The sequence below is a fragment of the Propithecus coquereli genome, unplaced genomic scaffold (assembly GCF_000956105.1).
Source record: "Propithecus coquereli isolate 6110/MARCELLA unplaced genomic scaffold, Pcoq_1.0 Scaffold25, whole genome shotgun sequence".
Classification (NCBI taxonomy): domain Eukaryota; kingdom Metazoa; phylum Chordata; class Mammalia; order Primates; family Indriidae; genus Propithecus; species Propithecus coquereli.
This window is the reverse complement of record NW_012148063.1, coordinates 7,006,141-7,019,424: the sequence shown is the minus strand read 5'-3', so window position 1 is coordinate 7,019,424 and position 13,284 is coordinate 7,006,141. Positions and strand designations below refer to the sequence as shown.

The window sequence follows — 13,284 nt, the reverse complement described above, 5'->3', positions numbered from 1 at the left end:
CTGCAAGGGAATCCTCAGGAGGGCAGATAATGTCCATGGCAGGACAGCCGTGCAGACAGTAGCACTGTGTGAGCTAAGGATCTGTGGTTGGGAATCAGATAGACCTGGATTCAAATGTGGGTTTTGCTACTCACTAGCTGTGTCAGAGTCTAACTGGAAAAAATTATACCGATCCCATGGGTTATGGTGAGAAATAAACGGCACGAGGTGTGTGAAGTGTGCAGTCAAAGGTCACAATACGTTGCATTAAATTTTTCTGGGTATCTAAAATAAAAAACTACCATCACAAACGAGGGCTTTCCAAGCTTACATGATGCAGGTGAGAAACACAGAATGCCTGTGCCTAAAAGACACAGTAAACCACCTTACCACTCTGAATGTGCTTAAATCTGCCACCGTTGCGTGCAGCCAGTCTCAGTGCTGACTTGATAGGAACAGAGAAACCTAACTGATTTCTACTAATATCCGACCAGCTCTTCCACACTACAAACATCCTGAAAAGAAACTAAGCAAGCCAGGGGGCAGAGAGCCGAAGCACTAGAGAGAGAGAAAAATAAAACCACACCAACAACTCGCCAGAGGGACTAAACCTGAATTAACTAATGCTGAGAACACAACCAGCTTCACCACACCCAGTCACTGGCTCTGAAAAACATCATCTGCCAACACGACTCAAGTGTTAAAACGTAAAACAATTTAAAATTTTTACACACTCAAAAAGGCACAGAATGGTAAGACAGCGTGAATGAGTGAGGTGCAAAACTTGAAGACAGGAGAGAATGGGTAGCGGAGCTTGGCAAGAGGTGTGAGCTGCCTGGAAAAAGAACCAGGTAGACAAACGGAGGTGCTAGAAAATTCTGATAACTAAAATGGCATTCATCATGGGACTGTGCTTCAGGCTATGCCAGACTAAACTGTATTACACCAACTTTTCTGCCAAGAACAATCAGAAAGCTGAATCAAACCACCAAATGAATTGTTTTAAGACGTTGTATAGCTACTAAGACAGCCAGGACATAAGGGTCCAAGACACTACAGAGAAGAGAAGCACACTGACTCAAGTCTGACATCCTGACCTACTTTTCCTCTCAAGACATTTAAACCTAGGTAAGCAATGCAGGGCTGGAAGCCAAGAAGTCAATTTAAATGAAACAGCTAAGAGACTCAGAAGCTGAGCAAAGTGTTTTTAACAGTCTGACAGGGCTGGGAGACAAAACTTAGCATTCAAGGCTGTGAAGGCATGCAGAACTTGAGCTAAGTTCCTGAGGAAAGAGAAATACACCGAGGTGAGAGAGACACGAGATGCTGCTTTTCCCTCAAGGTGTTTGTTGAATTGGAAGTGGCCGAGAGGCTGAGAAGCTTAAGAATGCTTTTAGAAGTTTCAACATACTAGAGTGAAAAAAACTAGAGTTTGGGCCTACCACAGAGAAGGGGCTTGGTAAATATCTAGACTTTCAGTTGGGACCCCTCAAAGGCTTTCTTACTAGGAAGAAGAATCAACTGGAAATGGACCAGTTCTCGAAAGCCAAAACCCAGCTTTCAATTAGCTCAACCCCAGACTGGATAAAGACTATTTGACTCAACTCTAGTTGTCTGCTGAAAGCAAAAGTAAATTCTCTATGAAGGAAGATAACATCTTTTTGAGTCTCAAGTTTTTCATATATCATGTCCAGCATTCAATAAACAATGGCCATGCATACTAGGACTAAAAGGTAACCAACTGTCCCAGTTTTCTCAGGACTAAGGAATTTGCTTGGATGCGGGACTTGAAGTGCTAAAACCAGGAGAGTCCTGGGTAAACCAGGGTGGCTGGTCATCCTAAGTTCCTAGGATCCAGGAATAAGTGACCAAAAACAGAGGGGAAAAAACCCACAATACAAACAGACCCATAGATGATCCAAATAACCGCATTATAAGACATGAACTATAAAATAACTATGATTAATATGGTCAAGAAAATATAGGACAAGAAGAAGAATTTCTCCAGAGAACTAGAATCTATAATAAAGAATCAAATATAAATTAAGGCCTAAAAAGTAATGTAACTGAAATTAAGAACTCTACAAATTAATTTAACATAAGATCAGACATAGCTGAAGATAGGATTGGTAAACTGGAAAATGAGTCAATAGAAACATCTAGAATGGAGCACAGAGAAAAAAATGAATAGAAAATAAAGAGTGAAAGAGACGTATAGGATATAATGAAAAATTATAAGTTTGGAGTCTTACATGGAGAAAAAATGGGGCAAAGATATATTTGAAGACATAATGGCTAAGAATTTTTCAAGACTAACAAGAGGTGATAAACCACAGATTAAAGAAGAAAAATATTTTTAAAAAATGAAACTAAACATAGGTACATCATAATAAAGTTGTTGAAAATTCAAAGACAAATTCTTAAAGGCAGAAAAAAAAGGATCTATTACCTTTGATCAAGGAAACAATAATATTTAGCCAGTTGACTTCCCAACAGAAATGATAAAAGCCAGAAGACATGATTAATCCAAAGACTCATAAAAAGGAGTGGGGTAGAGAGAGTACCAGAGCAGGAGGAAAAGACAGACCACAAATAGATAACAGAAAAAATAGGAAACAAGTAGATAAGATAGATTTAAACCAAAATATATCAGTAATTACAACAGAACAGACCACATACTATGACTGAGTTTAAAAATATCTGACCATATGCTATTTAGATGAGATGCAGCTGAAATACACATGTACAGAAAGGCAGCGGGTAGAGGAAGCTTCCTTTGGAGGGTTGAGGGGGGAGAAGCCAGACTGGGTCGGTTAACATGTGAGTGGGAGTGGAAAACATGGGAATGCCCAGTGCAGACGACTCTGACAAGGTCAGTTCTGCGAAGAGAGAAAAATGGTAGCTGGAAAGCGGTGAAAAGCTGAGTGAGAGTGTTTTGTTTCAATTTGTTTTGTTTTGTTAAAAGACACTTGGGTGTTTAAGGCCAGTGGGAAGGATCCAGGTGAGCAGAGGCTGAGTGCATGAGAGAGACGAGGAATACGTAACAGAACAAGGTACAGAGACAGAGGGGCTGGGGGCATCCAAAGTACCACTGGGAATACGGCGTCTTCCACTGTGGGCAGGGAAAGGAGAGTCGGCTGGGTGCAAGGTAGGTAGGTTAGGGCAGGTAGCTTAATTCTGGCATCAGGAGGATTAGAAAATTCCAACCTGATTCTTTTCTTTTCTCTTCTTTTCTCTCTTGGTACATACAGCAGGAAGGGAGATCGGTTTGTTGAGAGCAAGGAGGAAGAGTGGGTTTGAGAAGACTGGGGAAGGTGTGAAACGGTTGTTGGGGCAGAGAACGGAGTTCACCAGACCAGCGTCAGGACCGGGGGGCAGTGTGGGGTGCACTTGGAGCTGGTGATGCGACCAGGCAGACCTCATCCCTGGGACATGCATCTGAGCGCACTGGGACCCGCCGGCCCTGCTGGGTGCCGTGCTCCCTGGGGCACGGCTGTTCAGGTGCAGGTGTGAAGGGGCACAGCCGTGCGCATCCAGGTTGGCGCCAGAGGTATAAAGCCCCGGGAAACGCTGCACTTACTCATCCTTCGTTTTATAAGTAGATGAACAAAGGTCAAGGCAGGCTGAGACACACCCAAAACTGCGCTGCAAATCAGAAGCAGAGCTGGAAGTGGACCTGGGCTCCTAATTCACTGGGCCGTTTGCGGCAGTGTCTCTCAGTAGTAACTGCTGTCTGCTCAGCAGGGAGGGGGAAGGATCCACCCTCAGATGCTTAAAGCCGAGCAGAGTTCGTCCTCCGGTCAACTGCGTCCCTCTGAGATGCCTTAGGGCAGGGCTCCCGCTTCCGCTCTCCCGAGAGCCAGAACAGAGCCTTTGAGCAGGTTCAAACTCTAAGCCAAGCAAAAGGTTCTGGCCAGGAAGAGCAACTAGGAACCCAACTGGACTTTCATTAAAGCTGTCGGCGCTGTTTGGGCTTGAAATAAAAGTCGGTCTGTGCGAAAGCAAAGGAGAACCACCCAGGTAGGCAGGGCACCCTCTTGCCAGTGACTTCCTCTGAAGGTCACAGATGTATCTACGGCCACTGCAAGCAAAGCCCCATGCCCTGTTATTGGACAAGGGCAGAAAACTGGGAGTCAAACGAAACCACAGCTATTTTAAAGAACAATAAATCCTGATCATCTAGAACACACTGAGAGCATGACTGCAAAGTGGTCAAAGCAATGGGCGGCACCAGGCAGGTGTCAGCCCCGGTCCCGACACCAAGTGTCTGTGTGGTCTGGAGCAGGTTTCTTACCCTCTTCAGCCTCAGTTTCCTCATCTGTAAAAGGGGGATCTATCTCATACAGTCACAACGAGGCTCAGTTAGTTCACGCACGTAAAAAGATTTAGAACCGTGCCTGTGCGTGGTAGGCATAGTGTTTCTTCGCCTTTTGAAAATGCCACAAAACGTGGCTGCCCTTTGTAAGCCGAGCAAATCGTTTCCTTTGTTTTCCCCTTCTTCCTCCTTGTCTTGTTTGCTGTGATATGTGTAATATATAAAAGAGTACATATAATGCAAAGGTATAAAAAAACACTTACAAAATTAACATTCATGTGGCAACCCCTCAGTGTCAGAAAAATAACTTCACTCTCATTCCTATCCCTGAGTAAACGCTGTTTCAAAATTGTCTGCTAATCATCCTTGCTTTTGATGGCTTTATTATTATTTATTTTAGAGATGGGGGCCTCTGTCTCCCAGGCTGGAGTGCCGTGGTGTGATCATAGCTCACTGTAACCTCCAACTTTAGGCTCAAGCGATCCTCCCCGCTCAGTCTCCCAAAGCGCTGGGATTACAGGCATGAGCCACTGCACCCGGCCAAGTTTTATTATGTATGTACATCTCCCCCAAACAATATACTGGTTAGTTTTGCCTGATTTTGGATTTTATACAATTAGAATTATGCTGTGTGTATATTCTCTGCAACTCCACAACTGTTTACTCTTGACATTTTGATTGTTGCCAATTTTTCAAAATTAAAACAATTACAAATAATGCTACCCTGGACATCCATATATGCACATTTTGGGCAACATTCATGGTGATAATTTTTAAAGAATATTTCCTAAAACTGAAATTACTGGATTAAAGAGAACATATATTAATATTTCACAAAGGCTTTTTGATATATATTGCTAATTGCCCTCCAGAAAAGGTAAACAATTTCTGTTCACCCCAGCAGCTGGTAAGAATGCCTGCTGTGCTATATCCCTGCCAACACTGAGCTGCATTATTTTTTAAATTTACTAAAGTGGTCCCAAAATAACAGCTTGCTTTAATTCTGCACTGATTTCAATACTTGGGAGGTTGAGCGATTCTATTTATTATCTGTTTGTATTAATACTTTCGTAAAAAGTGGACATTTAATAACGTTTTTCTAGCTCCAGTTCCTCGTTTCTCAGAGAATGTAAATATCCCTCTGAAGGGTAGGCAGTATCTTTGGGCAAGAAGCAATAATCAGTTATTTGTTTGGTGGGAGTTTAATTTCCTCAAGCACACACTGCTTTGGTCTAAAGGGAACAGGTTACAATTAAATGCATAATGATTCGATCTCATGACCATAGATTTTAAGGGCACAAATCAGAGAAAACTGTAGAAAAATGGATGCGAACAGAAAGCCCTGCTGCCTCTGCACTGTGGCTTAGAGGAACCATCCTAAGAAGCAAAGAAACTAAGACAGACTCACTCCTCCCGCCTCCCCCTGACCCAGTCCCGGCCCCCAACTCCTCAAGGGTCACTAGGTGTGCATGGGCCCCAAGTGAGTGACGCTGGACCAGGTGGCGTAGGGCAGGAAAACTGCTCAATTTAAGAGTTCAACCAACCCTGCAGGATAGTACAAAAAGCCTGGGTATTGGCTCCCAGGGCCCCTGGGTTGGATCAGAGTTCTCTAGTCCCCAGGACCTTGGCAAGTCACTTAATCTCAGGCTCCTCATTTGTGAGACGGGATAACAGCATCCTCCATAAAAGATCGCGGTGACAATGACTGAGATGCGAAGCGCCCACCACAGGCTTCCAGTAAACCACAGCTCCGATTAGGATCAATCCAATCACTGAACGAACATCTCAAGGCCATTTAACTGTCAGGCACAGCTCAAGGCACTTGGGAAGCACACAGTCTAGTGGGGAGGGGGATAGAAAACACCCAACAGATAAGCCAATTCCAAGCATCAGGAAGGTGATGAGAACACGGATAAACACAGAGCAGGGAAGGGAGAACAGGATGGGGGCACCTCCCTCGGGGGCAGCTTGGAGCAAGGACTTGGAGGGAGGGAGCATGCGAGTGGGTGATGTCCAGAGAGGGACAGATATAGAAACAGCAGGGTCAGGATGTGTCTGGGGCTCGAGGACTGGCAAGCTGCACGTGGTTGAGTGGAGTGAGCGAGGGGGAGGGTGGGGGCAGGTCCCACAGGACCCCCGGCCATCAGGGGTGGATCCTAGCCCATGTATGTGGCTGTGTGTCGGGTTCTGAAACTACGAAGACGTGATTCTGGCTGCTGAGGTAGCTTAGAGTCCTAGTGGGACTCTGGGCAGGTCAGGGAAAACAGCCCCATCAGCTCTCAAGCAAGGTGCGGCCTCAGCTGCCCGTCAGCCTCGACTCACCCCAACACTGGCTCAGACTGGCTGGATTCCATGGCGCGCTCCCATCACCCGGGGTAGGGGCAAACCCTCAGGCAGGCCTTGGAAAAGCCTCCCAGGGGCCACTCTGCGCTGTCTCATGCCCATCCCAGGGTTCGAACCCTTGGAGAGAAGGTTCTGGAGCCACGTTTCATGCCTCACGCTCAGGGAAGTATTAGCTCAGTATTCTCACCTATAAACGCCACCTTCTCCTGAGGGAAGGTGCTAAGCCGTGCTGAGGCACAAGCTCTCTGAAACAGCCTGGCAGGGCCACTGCAGGCTGCAAAGCTCATGGCTTCGGTTTCTCAAATAAAAAGGGCGTCCAGGAAGTAGAGGGTCAGGGCTCGCTAGGGTCTGAATGTGTGTGCCCCAAATTCATTGTCAAAACTGTCACCTCCAAGGCAATGATATTAGGAGGTGGGGCCTTTGTTAGATCATGAGGGTGGAGCCACATGAGTATGGTTAGCGACCTCTTAAAAGCAGCCCAAGGCAGCTCCCTTGTCCCTTCTACCTGTGAGGACACAGAGAAAAGGCATCATCTTTGACTAGGAAATGGGCCCTCACCAGACAACGATTCTGCCAGCACCTTGATCTTGTACTTCCGGCCTCCAGAACCGTGAGAAGCAAGTTTCTGTGGTTTATAAGCCACCCAGGCTATGGTATTCTGTTATAGCAGCCCGGACGGACTAAGACGGGGCCTCGGCAGTCGGAGATGGGGGTCCTGGCTCTGCGTGCGAACGGGGGCAGGGGCTGCGCTCAGCAGGGAGCCGCGAGGGTTCCTGAGAGGATGTGTGTGAATGGCATTCGTGTTTGAGAGCCGTGTGGATCCACGGGCCTGTTTGGGAACTAGATGAAAATGTGAACCTTCTTCCCAGGGAAGCTCACCGAGGTGTATGCACAGAGCATCTCGGACACTTTTCCAGAGAACCCAGGAAAAGAGCTCATAATCCAGGCACTACTTAATGCACAATAGTGGTGTCCAGACCAATGCTGTCCAACAGAAATGCAATGTCAGCCAAATACGTAATTCAAAATTCTCCAGTAGCCACAATAAAAAAGAAAGAAGTGGGCCAGGCGTGGTGGCTCACACCTGTAATCCTAGCACTCTGGGAGGCCGAGGCGGGTGGCTCGCTCAAGGTCAGGAGTTCGAGACCAGCCTGAGCAAGAGCGAGACCCCGTCTCTACTAAAAAATAAAAAGAAATTATCTGGACAACTAAAAATATATATATAAAAAATTAGCCGGGCATGGTGGCGCATGCCTGTAGTTCCAGCTACTCGGGAGGCTGAGGCAGGAGGATCGCTTGAGCCCAGGAGTTTGAGGTTGCTGTGAGCTAGGGTGACGCCACGGCACTCTAGCCCGGGCAACAGAGCGAGACTCTGTCTCAAAAAAAAAAAAAAAAAAAAGAAGAAGTGAAATTAATTTTAATATTATATTTTAATAATCCAATATATCCAAAATGCTATGTCAGTATGTATCAAAATAAACATTATTAATAAGATATTTCACCTTTTCATATCAAAGTCTTCAAAATCCAGGGTGTACTTTACACGCATGGACCATCTTGATTCAGACTAGCCGTGCTTTGAGTGCTCAGGAGCCACATGGGACTGACGGCCCTGCGTTGGGCAGCAAAGCCCTAAACTGCTCAAGAATCCGTAACAAGTTACTTGCTTTACTCAAGGTTTGAAACTGCCAGGGCCCAACTAGTGTTTCTCAAACTTGACCGTGCAGAGCTCCTGGGCTTTGTTCGGGTACACTCTGTACTCCGTGGGTCTGTGGCAGGCCTGAGATTCGTCGTCCTGACAAGCTCCCAGGGGACGTCAGTGCTCCCGAGGCCAGAGCAGTGGCCTTGATGGAGGCGGGACACCGCGGAAGCTGGTGAAGGGCTGGACGGGCTCTAGAGGGTTGAGTCACGGTGCCGGCTGCCCTTCTTCAATGCGTGGTCTGGCCCGCTTCTGCCACAACCTGTGCACGTTGCACAGACGCCCACGCAGATGGAGAAGCGCCAGATTGTAACGCCAAACACCATTTTACATAAAAACACAACCAGCCCAAGGTGTGGCTCGGTTAAAGGCCGGGCTCTGGATCACAGTCCTTGCCACTGGAGGAGCTGGAATGTGAACCAAAAAGTCGGCTTCTAGAGACTGGTTCTTTTTTTTGTTGTTTTAAATAGATTCGGGGGGTACAAGTGCAGTTATGTTACATGGAAATTTGTGTAGTGGTGAAGTCTGGGCTTTTGGTGTACCCCTTAGCCAAGCAGTACACACTGTACCCAACAGGCTGGGTTCTTACACCGTAGTGCACCACGGAACTCATGCACTCACCGAATTCTCAAGGCAATCCGGTAAAATAAAAAGAACCTTGATGCCTATTTCTCTGATGAGGACTCTGAAGTCTAGAGTTTTTGCGACTGTCTAAAATCATATAGTAAATGAAAGAACCATGGCTGTGGCTATGGTTTGAACGTTTATGTCCCCTCCAAAATTTATGTGTTGAAACATAATTGCCAGTGTGGGGCCTTTAGGAGGTGATTAAGCCATGAGAACGAAGTCCTAGTGAATGGAATGAAGACCTGTATGAGGGAGGCCCAGCACAGATTTGGCCCTCTTGCCCTCCCACCCCTCCCGCCAAGCGAGGACCCTTAGATGCAGCCACCTGGGAGGTACAGGCCTTTACCAGACACCAATCTTGCCAGTGCCTTGATCTTGGACTTCACTGCCTCCAGAACCAAGAGAAACATTCTACTATTTATAAAGTACCCAGTCCGTGGCATTCGGTTATTGCAGCACAAACAGATAAGACAACTATTAACTGAGGCCCCAAGACCCCTCATCCAGGGCTCCAGCTACTGTACCACGCATCACAATTCTAGGCAGAAAGTAAGCAATTGACATTTTTAAAGAAATGAATGAATGAAAATGCCTGCCTACACACAGAGAATACATTTTAAACATCACAAAGCAATCTTGGAAAAGAAGAAGCAAGTCAGAAGACTTACACTGTCCAACTTCAGGACTTAACTGCAAAGCTATGGTACTCAAGACAGCAGGGCCTTGGCATGAGGATGAAGAGACAGGTGGAATGGAACAGAGAGCCGGGACAAAGACCCACACCCACACAGCCATTTGATTTTCAACACAGACACCAAAATCACTTGGGGAAATGATAGCCTTTTTTAAACAAATCATACCGAATTAACTGAATATCCATATAGAAAAAAATGAGCCTCAATCTCTACCTTACACCATTCACAAATGATAATAATTAGCTGCAGCACAGACCTAAAGATAAAAGCTAAACTTTTAAAAGCTTCTAGATGAAAACATAGGAGAGCATCTTCATGACTCGCAGATGGACAAGACACAGAAATAATCATGAAAGAAAAGTTTTTTTGATTAGACTTTATCAAAATTAAAAACACCAAAAACATCAAAAGACATCATTATTTTGTTATTACTATCTGTATGTATGAAAATGTTCACAACAAGATGTTGTAAAAAAGAAAGACCACCCTCAAAGAATAGCAAGGGTTTTTCCAGCTCCCGGTCTAAGTGAAAACATCACTTCCAAGCTCTATCGTCACACTCCAGCTTATCTCCAGACAACAGCTCATTCCTCCATCTACCTGCACTGTGACAACCCTGCTCCACGCACCGAGCACGCTGGGATGAGACTCACGTGTCTCGAGCCTGCAGAGAATGACCCGCTGGGCATGGGACTGGCGGAGAGATGCCCTCGCTTCGCAATGGGGAGAGTAGCGCATCGGGGGTCTTCCCGCTTGAGAGGCTTCAGAATGTCTGCTGTGGTGATCTTCTGGAGATGGAAAAGTGAAATTAATATCATGGTCTGCTTCCCAGCTTGGTTTTGTTCACACGTGGGGACTTCAGCACGCACAGCCCGCACCTACCACTGGATGACATGCCAACTCCTGGCTGCTGAGCAGGAGGACACACTTCTGTTTGGATAAAGGCACACACATCCCCGTGGGGCCCAGGGGCAGACACCAGCCACTTTTGTCATGAACAGTGATGGGTAGGTTACTTAGGGATTAGTAAAAGTCTTAATGAAGCCCAGATTTTAGCCTTAATAATGATCCTGGCGTCTAACCATGTGAAATATAGTAGCAGCCTGGTAAGCGCAGTTTCAGCTCTAACATGCTCATCAAAAGAAAAAGATCAAAATATGTCTCTATATAAAAATACTTTGCTAACAGTTGACACTTCTATAATGTATACAGTTATACGTTATAGTGACTACGGTATTAGAAAGCAAAGCAGTATACGTTACAGAAGGGCTAGCTTAGAGAGTGAATGAAAGAAACGACACCCTCGAAGTACTAACATTACTCATGCTCCCAGCCTCCACAACGCCCACCCAACTCCCACAGGCGCTTGTTAAGCAACACTATCCTGAATCCGCCACTCTGAGTCCTGGGGGTTGGGGCAGGAGGAGGGGGAGGGAGGAGACGCAATGTCTGCTCTGCAGGGACTCCCCAGGTAGTAGAAGAGAAACACACCATTAACACAGAGGCACCAGCCCAGTCACTGGGGAAAGGGGGGGGAGGGTTTATTCAGGTGGGAGCAGCCGGGGTGACCTTCAGCAGGGCTGTGACCTGAGGGGTGCGGGAGGCTGGCCGGGGACGTCCGAGGGGTGTGCTGCCCCAACTGGAACAGCCGTCACGATGGCCGAGAAAGAAGCACGTTCCTAGGGCCACAGAGACTTGAGGGGCCAAGACGCAGAGACAGGTGAGAGATCTGGAGCGCAGGGGCGTGTGGGGTGGCCAAGGGGACACTAGACGTGGGCAGGGAGGCCTGCACCAAAGCCGCGGCAAAGGAGACCAAGGGCTGCGCGAGCCAGCAGCTCCAAAGGGAGGATTTCGAGAAGGAAGCGTGTTCCAAAAGGAGAAAAAAGTATGAAGAAAAGCTGAGCTGAAATTAAAGGAATGCAAAATTTAAAACATTACTCGTTAAACTGGCCAATATTAACATTAAAAGTATAAAGTTTAGTTTTATAAGGGGAAAACGGTTCTGGAGATGGATGGTGGCGACAGTTGCACATCACGAGTGTGATGCCACTGGACTGTACACTTCAAAATGGCTGAGATGGCGAATTCTACGTCATTTTACCACGATAAAAACACTGGGGCGGAAAGGTATGCAGTGGAGCATCGGCAAGTGCTGGAAGGTGTTGACGGCGCCACCCGTGGACGTGTAAACAGAGTCACCCTCGGAGGAGAGCAACTTGGTAGCTGGGATTAAAAGCCCTAAAAAGTAGCTGTTAAAAATAACAAAATATATTTATTGGCATAGAACGAATTAAAGCATAAAGTTAGGTTTTCCCAAACGCAATGGCATGGTACGTGGTAACATGACACTTTTGTTAAGTGTCTGTGTGTACACCAGTGTCTCGCTGGGGCTCACGTACACACTTTCTCTCCTCCTCCTCGTCTATGCTTTCTAAATTTTCAATAGTGAGTAGGCACAGGTCTCATGAAGAAAAGCAATAAAATCATTTTTTAAAGAAGACAATGGACGTCACCACACGAAATGGGACAGCGCCATGGCAGAGGGCAAGGCTGACCGGCGGCCACCTGGCTTGTCCATCAGGGCGTCCTGGGGGGGTTCCAGAGGCTGGGCCACAAGCGCTTTCGGGGACAGGGAGTCAGGAGTGCCCGGCAGGGAGGGCAAGAAGAGCCAGGGTGGACGCTGGAAGACACCACGCCTCCAGGAATCCCGTCCACAAAGATGGCAATGGAACAGCTTGACTAGGAACTTGACTAGGAAACCTTCAAAAGACGTTGCTTTATTTTCTGGGGTTAGGAAGATCGGGGCCTATTTGCAGGCTGAGGAGAAAGGGGCGGGGGTGCGGCAGGTGAGCGAAGAGGAAGGAGGGAGGCGCCCAGTGCAGCGGGAGGGACCCGGGGTGCGCCCAGCAAGCCTGCCCTGCTCGGAGGGGCCGTGGGGCATGAGGAAGATGCAGGGCATTGTGCGAGGAAATCCACACGCAGTCAGACGGGGACAGAAAGAATAAAATGGAGCCAAACGTTAACATAAAGCCTTGCGCCTCCTATGTGTTTACTACGGACTGAATTTCGTCCCCCAGATTCCCATGTTGAAGCCCTTACCCCAGTGTGACGACATCCTGAGGTGGGGCCTTTGGGAGGTGATTGGGGTGAGGGGTCCTGAGGTTGGGGCTCTCACAACTGCTGCCCTGTGGGAAATGACATCAGCGAGCCCGCTTCTAACCCATGCCCATGTCCGGACACGGCAAGGAGACAGCTGTCTACAGGTCAGGAAGCGGCCCCTGCCGACCCTCCTCTTCCTGGCACCCTGACCTCAGACTTCAGAACGGTGGTAAAATAAGTGTCGGTTGTTGAAGCCAGCGAGTCTATGGCACTTTGTTATGGAGCCAGAGATGACTCATGTAGTTTTTATTATATACTTATATTTTCTGGATCATAACCGAACTGATGGCAGAAAGTTTCAAAAAGGAAGAGAACTATCTTTGCAATAGTAATTACAAGGCACGTCGAATTCACAGCCAGGGAAGGCCATGCTGCTCAGTGTGGACTCGGGGAAATCTTTCATGAAGCTTAAATAGGAATATAAACATGTAAAAGTTACTAGAAAAGTTAACACTATGCTGAAGGAC

The 13,284-nt window shown here is 47.1% G+C and overlaps 1 protein-coding gene across 2 annotated transcripts in view; it reads right to left on the bottom strand.

Moving 5' to 3' along the window:
- Positions 1-13,284, bottom strand: part of SYTL3 (synaptotagmin-like 3) — a 75,728-nt gene that overhangs the window by 13,404 nt on the left and 49,040 nt on the right. For both annotated transcript variants that reach the window (XM_012646820.1, XM_012646821.1), the window contains one exon: positions 10,312-10,446. In XM_012646820.1, the coding sequence (XP_012502274.1) occupies positions 10,312-10,446 (135 nt within the window). The remainder of the gene's footprint in view (positions 1-10,311; positions 10,447-13,284) is intronic.